Genomic DNA, 15,052 nt, shown 5'->3' with positions numbered 1-15,052 from the left:
CGCCACTGGTTCCAGACTATTCAACAGCTTTTTTGTTGGTTTTCTTCTTCTGAAATCGGTCTTGAAAGTAAAGACTTGGGTGGGGTTTGAACTCACCATCTCCCGATCATGTAGCAGGGTCCTAACACACTGCACCACTGGTTCCAGACTATTCAACTGCTTTTTTGTTGGTTTTCTTCTTCTGAAATCGGTCTTGAAAGTAAAGACTTGAGTGGGGTTTGAACTCACCATCTCCCGATCATGTGGCAGCGTTCTAACACACTGCGCCACTGGTTCCAGACAATTCACACTGCTTTTTTGTTGGTTTTCTTCATCTGAAATCGGTCTTGAAAGTAAAGACTTGAGTGGGGTTTGAACTCACCATCTCCCGATCATGTGGCAGTGTCGTAACACACTGCGCCGCTGGTTCCAGACAATTCAACTGCTTTTTTGTTGGTTTTCTTCTTCTGAAATCGGTCTTGAAAGTAAAGACTTGAGTGGGGTTTGAACTCACCATCTCCCAATCATGTAGCAGCGTCCTAACACACTGCACCACTGGTTCCAGACAATTCAACTGCTTTTTTGTTGGTTTTCTTCTTCTGAAATCGGTCTTGAAAGTAAAGACTTGAGTGGGGTTTGAACTCACCATCTCACGATCATTTGGCAGCGTTGTAACACACTGCGCCACTGGTTCCAGACAACTCAACTGCTTTTTTGTTGGTTTTCTTCTTCTGAAATCGGTCTTGAAAGTAAAGACTTGCGTGGGGTTTGAAAACCTGAAAACTCAACTTTGACGCAGCTGTTAAAAGCTGGGTTTTGGCTTCGAGTTTTCACATTTTTCAAATCTGAACAAAACAAAGGAACAAAATTGCAAATTTCTGTTTGCTGGACTCAAACAGAATTATACTAAGGCACCACCATTTTTGTGATTTTTCGTTTAGTGTTTTCCCATTTTTCAATTCTGAACAAAAAAAGGAAAAAAATAGCAATTTTCTTTTTGCTGGATTAAATTGAACAAACATACTTATACTAAGGTCCCTTGACCTAGAAGGTCCTAAATTAACTTAATTAAGCAGTCACCGTCTCTGTGACATATTGTTCTTTCTAAATTTTACATATAGAGATCGACTACTATGCAATCAAATAAATCTGTATACAAGATAATTTCAGATTTCAGGGAAGGGGGGGAAATAAAAAATTAACTGTTAACTTCATTAAAAACAATCGCGGGGGCGAGTTGGTAAAGGGGCGAGCAGTCTCGTATTCGTATACTAGTTATATCCTTCAGTCAGAGCGCGGTGCACATGAATGAGTATAGACTAAGACTAGACTAACACTAAAACAATCCGGGTGACTAAATTAAAACTATTCAAGAGACGACTGACTAAAACTAAAATCAGAATTTGCTGCCAAAAGCATCACTGGAAGGCAGTATCTCCCAGTTTAGAAGAGGTTTTTGGTACCTTCAACCAGTGTTGTTTTCGTCGACTAAAACTAAGACGAAAAATGTTCGTCGACTACCTTTTTCCACTGACGAAAACTAAATGAAAACTGAGCTACGATGACTAAAACTAAGACTAAATGTGTCGACAATTTCGTCAAGAAATAAAAACTAGACTAAAATGTTAGTAAGGGACTAGTGGACAAGAGATCCAGTATAAGTAATTTTACACTTGGTTGCACGAATAGCCGATCTACAAGCTCACAACGCGTCGCGCTGGGACGCGTTGTGAGCTTGTAGATCTGCTATTTTCAGCAAGTGTAAAATCAGCCATTATGACAGCATCAATGCCTGCCAAAATACAATTTAGTCGACTAAATCAACTGTAGATTTAGTCGACTAAAACTAGACTAACACTAAAACATTCCAGGTGCAGGACACCCCCTCCTCCCTGTGAGTGGTGCAGGACACCCCCTCGTCCCTGTGAGCGGTGCAGGACACCCCCTCCTCCCTGTGAGTGGTGCAGGACACCCCCTCCTCCCTGTGAGTGGTGCAGGACACCCCCTCCTCCCTGTGAGTGGTGCAGGACACCCCCTCGTCCCTGTGAGCGGTGCAGGACACCCCCTCGTCCCTGTGAGCGGTGCAGGACACCCCCTCCTCCCTGTGAGTGGTGCAGGACACCCCCTCCTCCCTGTGAGCGGTGCAGGACACCCCCTCCTCCCTGTGAGCGGTGCAGGACACCCCCTCCTCCCTGTGAGTGGTGCAGGACACCCCCTACTCCTTGTGAGCGGTGCAGGACACCCCCTCCTCCCTGTGAGTGGTGCAGGACACCCCCTCCTCCCTGTGAGCGGTGCAGGACACCCCCTCCTCCCTGTGAGCGGTGCAGGACACCCCCTCCTCCCTGTGAGTGGTGCAGGACACCCCCTCCTCCCTGTGAGCGGTGCAGGACACCCCCTCCTCCCTGTGAGCGGTGCAGGACACCCCCTCCTCCCTGTGAGTGGTGCAGGACACCCCCTACTCCTTGTGAGCGGTGCAGGACACCCCCTCCTCCCTGTGAGTGGTGCGACTGTGTGTGTCCACTGGAGCCTGCCACATGGGGGTGGGGGGGGGGGGGGGTCCTTAATGTGGGTGTGGCCACAAGGTGGTCGGGCAGTGATTGATTGATTGATTGAAATATTTATTAACAGTTTGCAGAATTACAGTACATTTCAAGCACAACTCAATAAAAAGACTGTTAACTGTGAGTGGACGACCCAATAAAGCACTACGCTTGTTTACAAGAGGGTCCACCATCAAAACATTTAGAGACGTACAAATAGACATATACAGTGAGGTGAAAAAGGGATGGGGGGGTTTTCAGATTTTATGGGGGCCAGTTTTGACGGTGACGTTCACAGGATGTGAGACAGCTCAGAATAATGTAACCAAATGGACCCCTCTGTGTTTAATTAAGCACAATGTGTTATTTGTAATGTTAGAAATAATTATTGTAAACATTGTTATTTGCAATGTTAGAAAAAATGGTAAACAGCTCTCTGGATACGCGCATCCACTTGCATTGTCCGCCCTGTCTTCAGAGGCCTGTATCTCGGAAGAGACATTGAGGGGGCAGATTTGGCCCAGACAAGCGTTTTCAACGGCCTGTAGCAGGCGCTGTGATACTCGCGGTCCACTTTTTCCACCGCCGAACGAGACAACAACAACCAGTGATGACAACACACACGGATTATTTTCATAGTAAAATGCGATTACGGATATTTGGTTATTCAAAGTAAGTGTTACGCGCGATAAAACCTTGGCAGTACCTTATCGAGGGATTAATTAATGCTGGCGGGTAAAGTATTATGTGCAATTTGCTATTACTGATGTCTGTCCATTATTTGTACATCAACACTATACGGCAACACCAGCTGCAGCCACCGAGCGGTGCTGTTGAGCAGCCTTGAGATTTTAACATGATTGTAATTAAATTAACTCTGCCATTGACGTGATTGACGCCGTAAGGTTTTATTTTATTTTTTTATTATTGATTAAGAATGGTCTCTACCGTAAAGGGGCGTTCCCCGTTGCTACAGGCAACGCTCGGCTCGGCATATTTGACTGGACCAAGATGGCCGCCGCATGGACCAAGATGGCCGCCTCATGGACCAAGATGGCCGCCTCATGGACCAAGATGGCCGCCGCATGGACTGCTGGTGATCTTTAGCTGCGTTTTTCTCAGAATTGAGGCGATTGGACAGTAACGATTGGACAGTAACGATTGGACAGTAACGTCGATGTTAGGAGCTCAGTAAAACACTGGGGTGTTTTGAGTGGTGCAGCCACTCCAAGGACCAGTAATATGTGTCCCTATCTATGTCTGTCTGTCTGTCTGTCTGTCTGTCTGTCTGTCTGTCTGTCTGTCTGTCTGTCTGTCTGTCTGTCTGTCTGTCTGTCTGTCTGTCTGTCTGTCTGTCTGTCTGTTTTTTTTAATATTTTTCATCCCACGATTTTGTAACCCATTTTTCACCCCTGTGTCAATTATCTAATGTGATCATGGGCTCTACACACCCTCCGCCAACCTGGGGAGAGCAACGGACTTGAACTCATGCTTCCTTCATGCCTGAGTGTCCAAGTCGCTCCTTTACACCTGACAGGGGGGAGTTTCCCTGGTTGGACGTAGCGCGTGGAAGGAACACGTTATTCCAACCAGTTCCTTTCCCCTCCATCAGGCACCCCGGCTGGCCAGGGGGAGGCAGTATAGAGACCAGATTGCTGCATGTTTTTTGTGAGGGTACCTACCCTAGGGGACACGGGGAGAACATGCAAACTCCACACAGAAAGGCCCTTTCGCCAACCCCGCCTCGGGTATGGGCACTGCTGACGCGGAGGAGGAAACACGCCGCCAGCATCCACAGCGTCCCGAGCGGGAATCGAACCCAGGACCTTCTAGCTGTGAGGCGACAGCACTACCAACTGTGCCACCGTGCCCTGTATGTCTGTCTGTCCGTCTGTTTAGGGTACCAACAGGTGACAAAGAGTGGAGCTGTTGAGCTTCACACTGTGCCCCCCCCCCCCCCACACACACACACAGAGGGTTGCACCACTCAGTTGACCGAGAGCACTGCTCTGAACACGCAGCCACACAGGTAGCGCAGCACCTGGTACCACATGATGCCCGAGGCCAGCGCCAGGAGATGGACCCCCAGGAGCCACGCGCTGTCCAGGGTCACGGGCCTGGGCCCCCCGTCGTCCGGGGTCACGGTCTCCTCCCGACCTTTGTCCGCGGCGGGGGGGAACGCCCCCGTGCGGTAGAAGTGCGCCAGGAGGCGGTCCTTCTCCACGAACCTCTGGTAGAGCCAGGCGGTCAGCGGCTCCGTGTCCAGGGGGACGTGGTGCGCGGCGAACGTGCGGTAGTGCACGTGGATGACCGTGGGCGGGCGCTGGCCCAGCACCCACGTCTGGATGTCCATGGGCCGCGCCTCGGGGTACGCCATGGTCACGTCTACCACCCAGCGGAGGCCCTGCCCCCCCACGGAGGGGGAGGGGGGGTCCTGGCCCGCCCGCAGCGTCCTCAGGATGACCTGCGCGGCGCCCAGCCGCGGCAGCGTCACGTGCGTGAGGTGCGGCAGCGCGTTCTTCCGGGCGAACTGCTGGCTGGCGGAGCGCCGCTTGCGCAGGAAGCCGCCCTCGGGGAACAGCACGATCCACCCGTCGTCGCGGCGGCCGTCGCGGAACTGCCGCCGCCGCGCCTCCAGGTGGCGCGCCAGCGCGGCCAGCTGCGCTCCGCGGTGCGCGCGGCCCTGCCGGATGAAGAAGTCTCCGTGGAGCGCCGACACCACACCGAAATTGCTGTAGCGGAACACGTCGTCCATCAGCCAGGTGGCGCGGCGCACCACGGCACCGCCCTCCTTGGCCAGCAGGGCGGTCAGCAGCGCCGGGATGTCCCCCGTGGCCTGGTGGTTGACCAGCACCATGGCCCCTCCCCCTCCGCAGACGGCCGAGAGGTCGTCCCCCCACTCGGCCACCGTGTAGCCGGCGCTCCAGCCCCAGGACGCCATCACCGCCTGCATCCAGCCGTACATGAGGCCCTCGATTCGCCAGTAGAGGGCGCTGCCGCCCGCTCCGCCCAGCAGGCGCAGCGGCTGCAGCAGCAGCAGCCAGAGGCAGTAGGACGGGATGACCGTCACGTTGTTGAGCAGCACGAGCGCCAGGCGCAGCGCGGGGAGCGCCAGGCGCCACGCCCACCTGCAGGCAGCGGTCGCTCCGCCGAGACGCGGCGCCATCTTTTTAAAAAAAATTCTCCCGAAGGGAGAGGTCTGCTGATAAGCGTCTAGTTGGGAGGGTTTGATGATGATGATGATGGTGGTTGATGAAGAGGATCATCTATAAGTAGATCTAACGCTCTGCCGCCAGACGAGTCCACGCCACACGCTGACCTCACTCTCTGCCTCACAGAGGCAGTGGAGGTCATGACATCACTACTACGTCTGTGCTGTGATGTCACTCGTCTCCATATTTGGACAAAGTGTCGGACCAAACGAGTAGAGGAGCTTATGGTCCTCTGTCTCCTCCTCTCCTGTCCTCTGTCTCCTCCTCTCCTGTCCTCTGTCTCCTCCTCTCCTGTCCTCTGTCTCATCCTCTCCTGTCCTCTGTCTCCTCCTCTCCTGTCCTCTGTCTCCTCCACTCCTGTCCTCTGTCTCCTCCTCTCCTGTCCTCTGTCTCCTCCTCTCCTGTCCTCTGTCTCCTCCTCTCCTGTCCTCTGTCTCCTCCTCTCCTGTCCTCTGTCTCCTCCTCTCCTGTCCTCTGTCTCCTCCACTCCTGTCCTCTGTCTCCTCCTCTCCTGTCCTCTGTCTCCTCCTCTCCTGTCCTCTGTCTCCACCTCTCCTGTCCTCCTCACTCACATCATGATGTTTCTATACTCTACATCCTCCCGGTGGGGGCTCCTCACTCACATCATGTTTCTATCCGCCCTCCTGGTGGGGGCTCCTCACATCATGTTTCTATTCGCCCTCCCGCTGGGGGCTTCTCACTCACATCATGTTTCTATAGTGTACATCCTCCCGGTGGGGGCTCCTCACTCACATCATGTTTCTATAGTGTACATCCTCCCGGTGGGGGCTCCTCACTCACATCATGTTTCTATTCGCTCTCCCGCTGGGGGCTCCTCACTCACATCATGTTTCTATTCGTCCTCCCGGTGGGGGCTCCTCACTCACATCATGTTTATATTCGTCCTCCCGGTGGGGGCTCCTCACTCACATCATGTTTCTACAGAGTACAACCTCCCGGTGGGGGCTCCTCACTCACATCATGTTTCTATAGAGTACAACCTCCCGGTGGGGGCTCCTCACTCACATCATGGTGTTTCTATATCGTTACATTCTGATGTCGTTCTGATGAATTGAAAATGGAGGAACAAATCCTTTCCTGGTTTTATCCTCTTAGTAGATTTTGTATCGACCTGTACAGTAATAATAATAAATATAGCTGCAAGCAGCGATAAGGTGGGACCAAGAAAGAAGAAGATACGCAATAAGAACAATATGCACAAATGAGACTAAGACAAAGGTGAGAGCTCTACTGACTGAGCTACACAGAGACAGTCAGTGACTACAATGTAAACAGGAAAATCATTCAGTGTGTTTGATAACAATCATGTGTGTCCTCGTTTTGGGCATGTCATCATCCATTACTACAGTGTGTTCGCTGTTCATGTTTTCACGTACAAAGTTCTCTTCAACTGGAATTTCAGATAATGGTCCATACATTGTGTGTAGAACGTTTCACGCAAATTGCTCAAAAAACCAGGCAGAAAATCAGGTATAAGCATTCTTCAAACTGCTCAAAATGGTGGAAAATCTGAGGGCGGAGCTTACTTGTCAAAGTGACATGTGTGTTCCCGATGAGTCAAGGAACATGTGGAACAAGTGCCATGAATTCTTGCCAAACGAGGCATGAGTTATGACTGTTCAAATATTTCATTTTAAAAAAATTGCCATATCGCCCCCCTTTGACCAATTGGAGTAAGACTGCTTTCAGTGCTATTTGGCATGACCCTCTACCATCTATTATACATTTGAGAAGGTGTCCCCAAAGCCCGAACCACGAAAAGAAAGTCACCAGCTACTACGTCACTGACACGCTGCAACACGCTGCAACACACACTGCAACAACACACTAACACGTCACACACTTACCCTCCGCGTCGTTCGTTCCCTATCTCCTAATGTCGCGCCGCTCGGCCACACTCCACACCACCCGCGTAAAAATTGTCATCGCACTGCCACTAAAGCCGGCTCCCGTCCACACTCGCAAACAATATCAATATAAAATATAGCTGCAAGCAGCAATAAAGCGGGACCAAGATAGAAGAAGAAGAACAATGCGCAATAAGAACAACACGCACAAATGAGACTGACGAGCCGAGTTGTCGGTGACGGGATTTGAACTCGCAACCTTGTGGACCGAAGGCGGGAGCTATACTGACTGAGCTACACAGAGACAATCAATGACTACATTGTAAACTGTAAAACCATTGAGTGATTTGGTAACAAGAAGGTGTGTCCTCATTTTGGGAATGTCTTTCCATTACTACAGTGTGTTTTCACGCACAGTTAAAGTGTGTGTGTGTGTGTGCGTGCGTGCGTGCGTGGCATGCGTGGCATACGTGTGGCATGCGTGGCTGCATGCGTGTGTGTGTGCGCGTGTGCGCGTGCGCGGCTGCATGTGTGTGCGTGCGTGCGTGCGTGCGTGCGTGCCGGCCTGCCTGCCTGCCTGCCTGCCTGCCTGCCTGCCTGCCTGCTTGCCTGCCTGCCTGCCTGCTTGCCTGCCTGCCTGCCTGCCTGCCTGCCTGCCTGCCTGCCTGCCTGCCCCTGCCTGCCTGCCTGCGTGCGTGCGTGCGTGCGTGCGTGCGTGCGTGCGTGCGTGCGTGCGTGCGTGCGTGCGTGGCTGCATGCGTGTGTGTGTTAGGCAGACAATCGTTCATAACCATGGATTTGGATTGAAGATCATCTCTTTAGTTTTTGTGGTGTTTAACATAAGGTGGCTATTATCACACCAGTCTTTAAAGTTATTGATCTCACTGATATAGCCCACAGGGCGTTCAACAATATGTACAAATAAGACTGACAAGCTGAGTTGTCAGTAGCTGGATTTGAACACACAACCTTGCGGTCCAAGGGCAAGAGCTCGACTGACTGAGCTACACGGAGACGATCAGATACTCCATTGTTAACAGGAAAATCATTCAGTGTTAGTTCAGCATAAGTACTCAAACTTTGGTGTGTGTGTGTGTGTGTCTGTGTGCGTGCGCGCGCAATTTTCATTGGCTCATAAAAACGTCATTTTTTCACTTCAAAAATGTGCTACGATTATTTGTCCGTATAGGTCCAAAGTTCACGTGTAGAAGTTTTCGTGCATTTTGAGCAAAGATTCTGGGAGGCGTTACATTTGAACTGTTTTTCATATAATTCAAAATGGCGGGTGATCTAAAGGTCAGAGGTCAAAAGTCAGAACACGAAAGTTGTTCGGCATGAGGAGACACATATGTGTATCAAAGTGTCATTGCCAACAGTCAAACGGTTCATGAGATATGCACGTTCAAATTTTGCAAGTTTGCAAGTTTTGCATCAATTGAGTGCTATAGCGCCACCATTTGGCCAATCGTGATGGGCTTCGCATAGTAAAGTGACATAAGCATATGCGTGTATTAGAGGCAGAAGAATAATTTTCACAAAACAGCAATTTTTATTTGTTCATAAAAACTTCATTTTTTCACTTAGAAAAAATGTGCTACGATTATTTGTCCGTATCGGTCCAAAGTTCACGTGTAGAAGTTTTCGTGCATTTTGAGCAAAGATTCTGGGAGGAGTTACATTTGAACTGTTTTTCAAATAATTCAAAATGGCGGGTGATCTAAAGGTCAGAGGTCAAAAGTCAGAACTCGGAAGTTGTTCGGCATGAGGAGACACATATGTGTATCAAAGTGTCATTGCCAACGGTCAAACGGTTCATGAGATATGCACGTTCAAAGTTTGCAAGTTTTGCAAGTTTTGCATCAATTGAGTGCTATAGCGCCACCATTTGGCCAATCATGATGGGCTTCACATAGTCACCGTTTGGCATGGTCCTCTATCATGTTGACAAGTTTTGCGCAAACCGACTGCACGGTTCAGTCAGAACAGCTATTTTTGGCAGAAGGAGAATAAAATAAAGTACTGATCATATAATTCAAAATGGCGGGTGATCTAAAGGTCAGAGGTCAAAAGTCAGAACACGAAAGTTGTTCAGCATGAGGCGACGCATATGGGTATCAAAGTTTCATTGCCAACGGTCAAACGGTTCATGAGCTATGCACGTTCAAAGTTAGCATTTTCAATTGAGCGCTATAGCGCCACCATTTGGCCAATCGTCTTGGGCTTCGCATATTCACCGTTTGGCATGGCCCTCTACCAGATTACCGCGTTTCGCGAAAACCGACTGCCACATTCAGTCAGAACAGCTATTTTTGGCGGAAGAAGAAGAAGAAGAAGGAGAAGGAGAAGAAGAAGAAGAAGAAATATAGCTGCAAGCAGCGATAAAGCGGGACCAAGATAGAAGAAGAACAATGCGCAACAAGAACAACACGCACAAATGAGACTGACGAGCCGAGTTGTCGGTACCGGGATTTGAACTCACAACCTTGTGGACCGAAGGCGGGAGCTCTACTGACTGACCTACACAGAGACAATCAGTGAATACATTGTAAACTGTAAAACCATTTACTGATTTGGTAACAAGAAGGTGTGTCCTCATTTTGGGCATGTCTTTATCCATTACTAAAGTGTGTTTTCACGCACAGTTAAAGTGTGTGTGTGTGTGTGCGTGCCTGCCTGCCTGCCTGCCTGCCTGCCTGCCTGCCTGCCTGCCTGCCTGCCTGCGTGCCTGCGTGCGTGCGTGCGTGCGTGCGTACAAACTTCTCTTTGTGTGTGTGTGTGCGCGTGCGTGCGTGCGTGCGTGCGTGCAAACTTGTCTTTGTGTGTGTGTGTGTGTGTGCGTGCGTGCGTGCGTGCGTGCGTGCGTGCGTGCGTGCGTGTGTGTGTTAGGCAGACATTCGTTCATAACCATGGATTTGGATTGAAGATCATCTCTTTAGTTTTTGTGGTGTTTAACATAAGGTGGCAATTATCACACCAGTCTTTAAAGTTATTGATCTCACTGATATAGCCCACAACAATATGTACAAATAAGACTGACAAGCTGAGTTGTCAGTAGCTGGATTTGAACACACAACCTTGCGGTCCAAGGGCAAGAGCTCGACTGACTGAGCTACATGGAGACAATCAGTTACTCCATTGTTAACAGGAAAATCATTCAGTGTTTGTTCAGCATAAGTACTCAAACTTTAGTGTGTGTGTGTGTGTGCGTGCGCGCGCAATTTTCATTGGCTCATAAAAACTTCATTTTTTCACTTAGAAAAAATGTGCTACGATTATTTGTCCGTATATGTCCAAAGTTCACGTGTAGAAGTTTTCGTGCATTTTGAGCAAAGATTCTGGGAGACGTTACATTTTAACTGTTTTTCATATAATTCAAAATGGCGGGTGATCTAAAGGTCAGAGGTCAAAAGTCAGAACACGAAAGTTGTTCGGCATGAGGAGACACATATGTGTATCAAAGTGTCATTGCCAACGGTCAAACGGTTCATGAGATATGCACGTTCAAAGTTTGCAAGTTTGCAAGTTTTGCATCAATTGAGTGTTATAGCGCCACCATTTGGCCAATCATGATGGGATTCACATAGTAAAGTGACATAAGCATGTGTGTGTATTAGAGGCAGAAGAATAATTTTCACAAAACAGCAATTTTCATTGGCTCATAAAAACGTAATCTTTTCACTTAGAAAAAATGTGTTACGATTATTTGTCCGTATAGGTCCAAAGTTCACGTGTAGAAGTTTTCGTGCATTTTGAGCAAAGATTCTGGGAGGAGTTACATTTGAACTGTTTTTCAAATAATTCAAAATGGCGGGTGATCTAAAGGTCAGAGGTCAAAAGTCAGAACTCGGAAGTCGTTCGGCATGAGGAGACACATATGTGTATCAAAGTGTCATTGCCAACGGTCAAACGGTTCATGAGATATGCACGTTCAAAGTTTGCAAGTTTTGCAAGTTTTGCATCAATTGAGTGCTATAGCGCCACCATTTGGCCAATCATGATGGGCTTCACATAGTCACCGTTTGGCATGGTCCTCTATCATGTTGACAAGTTTTGCGCAAACCGACTGCACGGTTCAGTCAGAACAGCTATTTTTGGCAGAAGGAGAATAAAATAAAGTACTGATCATATAATTCAAAATGGCGGGTGATCTAAAGGTCAGAGGTCAAAAGTCAGAACACGAAAGTTGTTCAGCACGAGGAGACGCATATGGGTATCAAAGTGTCATTGCCAACGGTCAAACGGTTCATGAGCTATGCACGTTCAAAGTTAGCATTTTAAATTGAGCGCTATAGCGCCACCATTTGGCCAATCGTCTTGGGCTTCGCATATTCACCGTTTGGCATGGCCCTCTACCAGATTACAGCGTTTCGCGAAAACCGACTGCACCATTCAGTCAGAACAGCTATTTTTGGCGGAAGGAGAAGAAGGAGAAGAAGAAGAAGAAGAAGAAGAAGAAGAAAAAATATAGCTGCAAGCAGCGATAAAGCGGGACCAAGATAGAAGAAGAACAATGCGCAATAAGAACAACACGCACAAATGAGACTGACGAGCCGAGCTGTCGGTACCGGGATTTGAACTCACAACCTTGTGGACCGAAGGCGGGAGCTCGACTGACTGAGCTACACGGAGACAATCAGATACTCCATTGTTAACAGGAAAATCATTCAGTGTTAGTTCAGCATAAGTACTCAAACTTTGGTGTGTGTGTGTGTGTGTGTGTGTGTGTGTGTGACTGAGCTACACAGAGACAATCAGTGACTACATTGAGTTTGTGCTTGAAATGTACTGTAATTCTGCAAACTGTTAATAAATATTTCAATCAATTAAAAATTAAATTAGGACCAGTAGTGTATACATATTAAATGAACAGGTGAACAGGGTGAACATAGCAACCATGCTCATTTTTTTCTGCAGAAACAAAGCCAGTTGTAGGAGTGGTTTACACCACTCAAGGAGTGGTTTACACCACTCAAAAATTAGCATGGTTGCCATGGTCACCCAGTTCACATGGGTGTGATTTCATTACGTCAGACCACAGCTGATCAGTCTATATAAGACCTTACACCACTCAGTTGACACGGGTGTGATTTTTTTTTGGTACGAACAAACATGGGTACAAAGCCAGTTGTTGGAGTGGTTTGCACCACTCAAAAAAACCTAAGCATAAAACTAAGGCTAAATATATTGACAAAAATCTAAGTAAAACTGATGATCACAAGTTGTTGGTACAGAGATGGGCCTGGTGCAAACAAATAATGAGACACTGAGGCAGTGCCACTATAAGTTCATAAAGTTTATTAGACAGACAGGGAATATTTATAGTGCTGGATTGTAGAAATGCAAGATATGAAGATATTTGACATAGGAATGTGGCATGATGATGTGCAAGGGTGATCTCACAATGTACAAGGCTGATCTTACTGTCAGCATATGAGGCTGACCATCTACCAGATGCTGCACATCTCTAGAAAGTACAATGTAGACAGTGAAACATATAGCCATCAAGCACAATGCAAGCTGTATTGTCACATATCAAGTACACTGCATCTCAATTTCAGTACACAGACTTACTTAGCTGTATGTGTACATGGCATGATTCATAACAGTGCCCTCTTTTGTTCTGAAAGAACATCATTGATACAATGTGGAAAACTTATGCAAACTCAGTCGGTGCCGAAAAACCTAGTTATTATCACATAATATTGTCTTTATCATTTCATAATTTGTTTATGTGATATCAATTTCATTAGGAAAATTGCAACCGAGTCCCCCTCCCAACCAATCCAACCAAATTTGGGCGAACACACAAGGCCAGAGATTGCATACGTAAAAGAAAGAGAGTAGATAGAGAAGAAAATAAATAATAATAAAATATACAAAAAAAAATAAAGGTGAGGTATCATCCCAACTATCCATGCAAGTAAAATCAATACCAGTCTGGTAATACTCCCGTTATCCATCTGTAAAGCAAAAGTAGTGTCTTTGGCATATGCGTATTCAGTCAGTTCTGGATCCTGTTGACTGGTGTCATTATAGAATTTGGCAGCATGCTATGCAAATATGTAACATTTCCAGGGGCATAGTTCCATTGTTGACAAAACAGGGGTTTTGAAAAGAATGCATCTTTCCAATATGTGCAAGCACCAGGGTGTCTAGCCAGTCCAACTAAGCACAATCAGTCCAAGGATAATTGGCTGCAGGTATCTATCTCTCGGTGACCGTTTGATGTGGCCACAGGTTCAAAGGGCAGGAACAGGAAAGTAGAGGCCTGCTACTCCAGCTGTTAGGAGCAGGGCGGTTCTCACATATGTGGCTCTTTTGCACTGGGTCATTGGAAATTATTACTGGGTCCTCAGCATGGGGTTTTTTCTGCCGTTTGATGTCTTCAGTATTTGCCTGGATAACAAAGCAAATGGCAATAAAATAGTCAAGTAATAATGAACTGCCTTTTATAATCACAATAGTACATGAATTTGTGACAGATACCTTTGCAACTTTGATGATTAGGAAATCCAATAAAGCGCAACCGAGTAAGCCGATTCAACACTTCACAAAATCTATAAAGCAAAAAGAAAATATAATGGCAATAAACTGAATATGGAAGCTATTCAATCCTTTATTAAATTAAGATTATGAATAGTGTTACCTGTGATGTCCCCGAGTTTCTGGACAGCAGGCTCCTCCAGAAGCTTTGCTCCTGCACCATGGTCACAGGAGGTATTGTAGTAGATGAACCCAGGAAGTTATTTTACCAGGTACTGCTTCTCATCTTTCTGTTGACTGCATTATGGGATCAGAGCAGAAACTATGTAGGTTATGACTGGGCCATGGATTTATTTGATAAGAGAATCACTAGATTTTATAATGGGAATAAATGTACTTAATTTATTCCAGATTAGTGAGACATTGAGATGGTGTCCACATTTTACTTCCTCTCCTTTAGTCAGGCTAATGTCATTTAGCGTAATGTCATTACTGTAAAACATAGAAGGGGCAAGTAAATAGGATACAAGTTTATCAGTTTGTCATTTATTTTATACATGTAATTGATATTGTATTATGAACAATCACTCAGGTCTGTTGTAACCAGGTTCAGTCTTGCCCAAAAGTTTTTTTTTAATTTGTGTTTTTTTAACCATGTGGTTAGTGGGTTCATTGTTACCCCAAAGACATGGTCATGAGAGTAACGATAGGGATACTTGCATCAAAGAGGAAGTGCAGTCTCTCTGCTGTATCAGAGGGGGGCCCACTTCCACATCTGTCCATTTAATATGGTTTACTCAAGGGTTAATTTCTCAGCAAGTTTTGGAATGGTGGCTGGACCACTCTCATTGTGTGCGCTGTTTGATGAGAATACATGGAGAACAAGAAACACACTTAACATGATAGGCATTTAAATCTCTTATTCAGAGACTTATGAACTGCAACATCAGAGTGTAGCAAATAACACTGA

At 47.1% G+C, this 15,052-nt stretch overlaps 1 protein-coding gene and 1 long non-coding RNA gene across 2 annotated transcripts; both read right to left on the bottom strand.

Moving 5' to 3' along the window:
• Window positions 1-4,506: 4,506 nt before the first annotated feature.
• Window positions 4,507-5,685, bottom strand: LOC306918201 (acyl-CoA:lysophosphatidylglycerol acyltransferase 1-like; the record flags this gene model as incomplete). The annotated part of the gene is made up of 1 exon (XM_079531079.1): window positions 4,507-5,685. One exon carries the CDS (start codon window positions 5,683-5,685, stop codon window positions 4,507-4,509), a length of 1,179 nt encoding a protein of 392 aa, XP_079387205.1.
• Window positions 5,686-12,890: 7,205 nt separating this feature from the next.
• On the bottom strand, window positions 12,891-14,467 carry LOC306918190. The gene is made up of 3 exons (XR_013789296.1): window positions 14,246-14,467; window positions 14,086-14,156; window positions 12,891-13,995 (listed from the first exon to the last, which is right to left on the bottom strand). It is a non-coding gene; the product is annotated as an uncharacterized lncRNA (long non-coding RNA).
• Between the last annotated feature and the right edge of the window lie 585 nt (window positions 14,468-15,052).

This window comes from Electrona antarctica (assembly GCF_951216825.1).
Source record: "Electrona antarctica genome assembly, contig: scaffold_148, whole genome shotgun sequence".
Classification (NCBI taxonomy): Eukaryota; Metazoa; Chordata; class Actinopteri; order Myctophiformes; family Myctophidae; genus Electrona; species Electrona antarctica.
The sequence above is the reverse complement of the archived record's forward strand: the minus strand, read 5'-3'. Positions and strand labels throughout refer to the sequence as shown.